Source organism: Mustela lutreola, chromosome 17 (assembly GCF_030435805.1).
Source record: "Mustela lutreola isolate mMusLut2 chromosome 17, mMusLut2.pri, whole genome shotgun sequence".
Lineage (NCBI taxonomy): Eukaryota > Metazoa > Chordata > Mammalia > Carnivora > Mustelidae > Mustela > Mustela lutreola.
The window spans coordinates 2,604,745-2,611,808 of record NC_081306.1 but is presented as its reverse complement, the minus strand read 5'-3'; the positions used below and the strand labels follow the sequence as shown (position 1 = coordinate 2,611,808).

Below are 7,064 nucleotides of genomic sequence, written 5' to 3'. Positions count from 1 at the left end.
CAGTCCTTAGGGTATCCCTCCAGGGAGCGTTCTGGCCAGCGCTGCTCCATTTCCCAGGCCGGGAAGCTGCGGTCTGAGATGTTAGGTTGGTCACATTACGTCACCCAGGTGGAGGACACAGGCTGTGACCCGCCAACATGCCAGAGCTCCAAGCCTTATGGAGAGGGACAGCTACGCTACTCACGGCCCCTGCCCGGGCTACCCTCCCACTTGTGCCTTGCCCCCGAGCCTGTGCCCCCCCCACCCCGTCTCTCAACTGTGAGGTCCACCAGGGAGGGACTTCTTCCTGGCCGTCTCTTGAGGGTCTCACAGGGCACTTTGCATTTATTTCCTCTCAGTTAATGCTTGCGGAGGATGTAATCCCCACCACCCATGTGGGGCATCGTTAAAAGCACAGCTTCCAAGTGGGGAAGCTGAGGCTTGAACTCATGTTGATCTGATTTCCAAACCACTAAGCTCTGCCCCTCCTCGGGCATTAGCGAGGTGCCCACCACTCCGCCTGCTTCACAAGGAGGCTCTGCCGTTTCTAGAAGGCCATCTAGCCCCAGACCCAGAGGCCCCTGAACCCCACAACTGGCCTTGACATCCAGTCCCTCGGCAAGCCTGTCCCCACTGCCCCCCACATGGCAGCCTGTTCAAACTCCAGTCCAGGGGCGCCTGGGTGGCTCAGTGGGCTAAAGCCTCTGCCTTCAGCTCAGGTCATGATCCCAGGGTCCTGGGATCGAGTCCCACATTGGGCTCTCTGCTCCGCGGGGAGCCTGCTTCCTCCTCTCTCTGCCTGCCTCTCTGCCTGCTTATAATCTCTGTCTGTCAGGGAAATAAATAAAATCTTAAAAAAAAAACAAAAACAAAACCTCCAGTCCACTCATCACTACTGAAGCAACAGGTCCCAGCGTCCCCAGGGCTGCCCCTGTGACCTCTCCTCCTCGGGCTAGTTGGCTCTGCCTGCAGGACAGTGGCCTGCAGTGGTCACATGCGCAAACAGCATCCGGGCGGGGCAGTTCTGGTCTGACCCCCAACCCGGGCAGGGACAAGAACACCACCCTCAGGTGGCTTCAGGTGCAGGCAGGAAGGAGAAGGCTGGACCCAAAGGATAAAGAGGTCCCCGAGATGCCTTCCTGAGACTTCAAGAGCAACCGAGAGAGACTTCCAGGAGAAGAGTGCTGGGCCAAGCCATGGCCATTGACACGGCCTTGCCTTATCCACAGGCTACTGCTGACTCTGCTGCCACATGAGCCAGAGAGTAGGAGTGGTCTGGTCCCTGCACAAACCCCCAGGAATCCCCTCTAGTCCTCTGGCCCATGTGCACTGTGCCGGGGGCAGGCGGGATGGGGACAGGAGGGAACATGAGTCCCCGTAGGCTCCCCATTTGTCCCCAGCATTGGGGCTCCCGCCCTGCTTTGGACTCATCCAGGGCCAGAGCCAGCCCTGAGCCCCAGCCTGTGTGCCTTGAGCCCGGCCCTGCCTCTCTCCTACCAGCCCCCTAACACCAGACCCGGTCCCCGCTTTTCACAACAGATGGATCCCACCACAACACCTCCTCTGAGATCGCTGCTAAGCCCTGCATCTGTCCTTTCCCTCGTGGTCCCTAGCAGGGAACGTAAGGAAGGGACAGGGAGCCAGACAGCTATGAGAAGCCCCTCATATCCCAGAAGGATCAGAATTTCTACAGCAAAAGAGACGCCTCTGTGTACAGCAGAGAGATGCTGAATGGCCCTGGGGCAATGGGAAAGGAATTCCTAACAGATGACAGTGATCATTAGTGCTGGCGTGCTGATGACTGCCAAGGGGCTGAGGCACTCTCCAAGGAGTGCCTTCCTCCTCCCAGCCCCTGCATCCCAGACAGAGCCAGCCAGCCCTCTCCAGACCCATACCATTAGGCCAAGCACCAGGGCCAGCTGTATCCCAAATGCTAAGGCAAGAGTGGAGCTGAATCATCATGCTTCTTGATCTTTGGAGGATCAGGGATACCCTTAAGACTCTGACAAAGGCTGTGACTCGTTCCTGGTGGGAAAGCAGGAGCCCATCGCAAAGTCTGCTACAGTTTCAACAAATTTCCCCTTAGAACTCACCTATGACACCTTAAAGGGTCAATGACTTTTGTTTTAATTCATTCAGCCATTCAGTGGAAATCTCTTCAGTGTCCGCTAATAAGTGCCCCGGTGGGTGTTCTACAATATTTGAGCATCTACAATACTACTTAGCCAGGGTAGCCCGGCAGAATGCTCTACCAGCAGCACATTTGGCTGAGCCTCACCTCCTGGCACCATAGTTCTCAGCGCTGGCTGCGCGCCAGAACCCCTGGAGAGCAGTTTAAAATTCTCATGCCAAAGCCTCACCCAGATCATTTAACTCAGAACCTCTGGAAGTGGAACCCTAGGGCTGGTTGGGGATGCAACCAGGGGATAGAACCACTGCCCAGGAAGATCCATTTTTGTTTGTTTGTTTTTTTAAGTTCCCTAGGTGGTGGGGATACACACCCTAGAGCAGTTAATTCATGCATACATTCAGCAAATGTCTAATGAGCATGTACTATATCCCAGGCAGGATGCTGGGCATGGTGGTGGGGGGGGGGGCACAGCAGAGAATGAGAGATCAAATTTTGGCCCTTGCAAAGATGATATTCAAGCAGAGGGAACCAGCAATAAGTCACCAACACATAAAAAGATATGCAAATTGTGTTTCGTGCCACAAGGCTCATAAATTAGGAAGTGACATGAGGAATAATACAGGGACCTTCTTGTAGAAGCCAGGGACATTTCGTAAGGACCACTGGATCTGAAGCTTGGAGGCCAAGGGGCTGAGGGAAGAGGTGGTGGGAAGAGCCAGTCCAAAGGCCCTGTGGCAGGTCAGAGCTCAGAATAGGAAAATGGCCAGTGTGACCCTGCCTTGAGGTGAGGAAGGGTGTGATGTGGGACCAGGCTGACAGAGAGGAGCCAGACCAGATCTGGCAAACGACCTAGGATAAACTCCTGTCATATTCTCTCCAGTCCTCCCAGTGGTCTTGGCATGGAGTATGTGTCTCAGAAGAAGTGACACCCTAAAGAAATACAGCTCAGAAGGAGCTTGGCTGGGATGCACAGCCAGGTCTCCTGGAATGGCAAAGCAGAGGCCACAGGCCCTGCAGTAATTAATTGTCCCTAGGATGGTGGTTCTCGCCCCTCGCTGCCCACCTCCAGCCTCAGCCCCTGATGCCACTGCGGGGAGGGGGAGGGGGAGGGCACTGTCCTTCCCACCCCCACCCCACCTCATAATCCCATCACCGTGGGAACAGAGCCAGCCAATCAGAAGGCTCCCCTTTGCAAGGCCACCCTATAAATTGAGCCTCCTCTTCCCAGATGAACCAGACCCGCCTACCACTCATAGGCCTCCCAGGGCCCCCTCCCCCTGGATAAACCAGATCAGTTGCCCCCCACATTCCTCCAGGGTAGAAACGGGGAGTCTGCTGCCTGGGATGTTCAGGACCAAGCTCCAGGCCTCCCAGCCCCCAGCGTAGAGCCCCAGCCCCCAGCGTGGCCACACCATGACACAGGAGCAACTCCAGGGCCCCTGAGACTTTCGGCAGGTAACCTGGGAAACCCGTGGACCAGCGAGAGCGGCTTGCTGAGCCTGCGACAGCCCAGCAAGGAGAAATGCAGGGCAAGTGACGCCAGCCTGTTGAGCAGCGGGTACGCAGGTGATGAGGAGAATAGTGAGGTCAGCCTGGTGGGCGGCACTCCCACCTTGAGGTTGCAGAGAAGGCTCCGTGCCCCGGCGGTCAGCAACCCAACCAGACAGCTGTGCGCCGTCTACTCGCCTAACCAGATCAGGAGCCGGCTGGCAAGCCGCACCTGCAGCAGCAAGCAGCCTGGAGGGGAAAAGTGAGACCAGCCTGCCCGGCAGCGGCAGCAGCAGCAGAGCCAGCAGCCTGACCAGCATGAGCTTCATCAGCCTGGGCAGCAGCGCCCTGAACTACCAGGTGAGCAGTGGGCTGCTCAGCTCCGCCAGCAGCCTTCCTGCCAGCCAGGCCAGCAGCTGCCAGAACATCCCGGTGGACGGTAATGTGCAAAGTGCTGTGAAAAGTCACACCAGTCTTCCGGAGGACAAGTCTGGGGGCAAGGTCAAAGCTGGTGACCAGGCCGCAGAGGGAAAGCAGCCCGCCCAGAGGTGCATGCCTTTATGAGCTGGCTCGCTGGCCACCAGGTTCTCAAAAAATACAGACATGATGACCCAGCAAGGATAGACTTCACCCAGAATGGTTATGGTAAAAAACAAAGACCTTTAAAAAAGTAGACAATGACTGTGTCAGAACCATGGATAGCGCCATTCATAGCCATGACCAGCAGGCGCCAGGTGGCGTGTAGCGAGCACTATTGACACCGAGCACTATCTCCTCAGACAATCAGCAAGCCACGGTGAGACAGTCTCTACTGAGAACCACTGTTGGGAAGAATGGCTGTATGAAGAGCCATCGGTGCTGGGTCCCCCTGTATCCGCCTGCACTGGCCAGACCACCGTGAGCCCTGGGGACAAACCAGTCCTAACAGGATCCATCAATGGCAAAGCCATCTGCATTGAGAACCATTGTAGTGGGATCACTGGTGCCAAAACCCATCGGAGGGGTCAGCTGTGACCAGCAGCAAATACGAACACTATTTAGAACCATCTGAAGTTAGAAACTCCCATGGAGAATCCATGCTAAGTGATGAACACCATCTATAACCAAACCAATCATGATAAGCTCCAAGCTTGAACAAGCCCCAGCCTCGGCTGGGACTGTCCGCTGTCCAGAGCCAGCCGAAGGAAGCACCATCTGTGGGGACCCACAGCCCTGGGGGAGCTGGATCCCCACCCAGCTCTGGAAGAAGAGCTGCTCACAAGAGCCAGCAGCATCCTCCAAGTGAGCTTGCCCTTTCATTTCGAGCACTGTTTCCGGGTTGCTTCGGCCCAGAGTCTTCCCAGGAGCAAACGTTCCCCGATGGCCCCATCTGTCTCCACATGCATCTCAGGGGAGGTAGAGACAAGAAAGGAGGCCAGAAAGCGTCTTAGTTGACATGACTGGGACAGTGCTTCCTACAGTAGGGCAATGCCATGATCCGTGCTTCATAGTGACAGAAACCAACCCAGCCAAGAACGGCCGGGATGAGACAGCTCTGCCATTTAGCGCACGTTTCCTAGGTGGGTGGGAAGGCTTGAGACCTCCGTCTACCCCTTCTCAAGACACTAAAGTCCTTCCCTGGGGGATGGCCACGCAGACCTTGAGGAGGGAGTGTGTCCACAGAGGGGCAGTGGTCAGAACAGTCCTGAAGACATCCACTAGGTTCTAGAAGGAAAGCAGAGGGGACACCAAACACAATAAATGGTGTCTGGAGAGGCTATAAGTGTGTGTCTGTGTGTGTGTGCCCGCCGAGGTCACAGGGACAAACGCAAACCCACCAAGGAACCATGTTGAGAGGAGGGCTCAGCTGCCAGCTCTGCGTACCTCTAAGCGGGTGGTCTGGGGCAAAATGCTTATAATTAGTGAGCTCAGTTTCCTCATCTGGAAAATGGGAACAATAACCTCTATTTCATACACACGGTTATGTGGGAACAATAACCTCTATTTCACACGGTTATGTGGGTTACATGAAAATGCATATTAATTACCTGGAGAGTAGTACTAAATGTGTGTTTCCTCTCCTGTCCTCATTTGTCTGTAAGATGGCCACAGACATGGTTTCTGCCTTGCGTTGCTCCCAGCACACAAAAGATCATGACTACTAACATAGATGATGTATTCCTGACCACATTAAAAATTAAAAAAAAAAAAAAAAAGACGGAGCCATAGCATCTAGTTAGAAGTCAGAATGGATCAGCAGATGGTTTGCTGGGTTTCAGGGGTCAGTGTTTCTGGGTTTCAGGAAACCACGTGTCTAGACCGATAGCGCCCTTCCCCTCATGCTTCAGTGCCTTCGAGTACATTCTCCCCTACTTTGTGCAGGCAAAATCACTCCTCAGGAGCCCAGCACCCATGACCGAGGCAGACCAGAGGGGCTCCCTGCCCCCAGCCCTGCCTAAGGGAGCCCCTGTCCATAGGCAGGCCCTGGGTTGGAGGTGGGGGAGCTTCTGGGGAGGCTCTGCGGCTGCCTCACCTCCCCGCACCCCCATCGCTGCCTTGCTGTCCTGTCTCAGCTTCTGTGTGCCCTCTATCCTCCTCTGAGACGGAGGCCAAGCTGTAGGCAGAGCAACGCTGGACAGCTGGAGACCTCAGACTGGAGCCACAGACTCCCTGGACCCCGTGGCCAAAATGAGCTCACCCCCTTCTCCTGACTCCCCTCCCCTGACCACTGCCCCCTGCGTCCCTTCTCAGCAAACGACGTCATCCCACCCCATTGTTCCAGCGGGGACCCTTGTCACACTGGACCCCACCTGCCTCAGCCTCATGTCCCATCAGTCCCTAACACCTCCCCTCCCCTCCTGCTGCACCCCCCGCAACCCAGGTGGTCCTCTTCCTCCCAGACCAGTGGTTCCCAGCCCTGGCTGCAGAGTAGGACCACCTGGGGAACCCTTCCAAGATACAGATGCACGGGCATCAGTGGTGGTTAAAGTCCCTTGGGTGATGACATTGTCCCTTCTGGGCTGGGAAGCACCACCGCCCTCGCTCTGCTTCCCTCGTGAATGCACTTTCCACCCCTGGGGTCTAAAATGGACACCTGCATGGACCGGAAGGCTACACAAGGGAGTAGGTATGGGGCTCAGGCACACTGGCGGACATGTACCCTGTCTAAAGAGAAGCCAGAAATCCAGAATTCTCTATGTAAGATCTCCTGATGAATAATCGCCACAAATTCAAATTCTTTCCCGAAAGGGGGAGGGGCAGGTGAAAATTTCTGAAGGCCGTCTCAGGACCCCACACTCAAAGGCTTCTGCTTCTAAACAGAGAACGCAGATATCTTTCTGGAACAAAAATCTGCATATATCCCTTAAACGCTTAAAAACTTCTGAATCTTCCCAGTGTCCAAAGGATTAGACACGGCATTCAAAGCTCCTCAACAAACTAACCTATGGTTAGCTTCCCTGGACTCCTGCTACTTCCTCCCAAACCT

At 55.3% G+C, this 7,064-nt stretch overlaps 1 protein-coding gene across 1 annotated transcript; it reads left to right on the top strand.

Moving 5' to 3' along the window:
* Window positions 1-3,009: 3,009 nt before the first annotated feature.
* C17H16orf82 (chromosome 17 C16orf82 homolog) lies at window positions 3,010-5,352 on the top strand. The gene is given in 2 exon segments (XM_059155488.1): window positions 3,010-3,014; window positions 3,348-5,352. Coding segments are annotated over 2 exon segments (522 nt in total). The 3' UTR covers window positions 3,865-5,352.
* The last annotated feature ends 1,712 nt before the right edge of the window (window positions 5,353-7,064 follow it).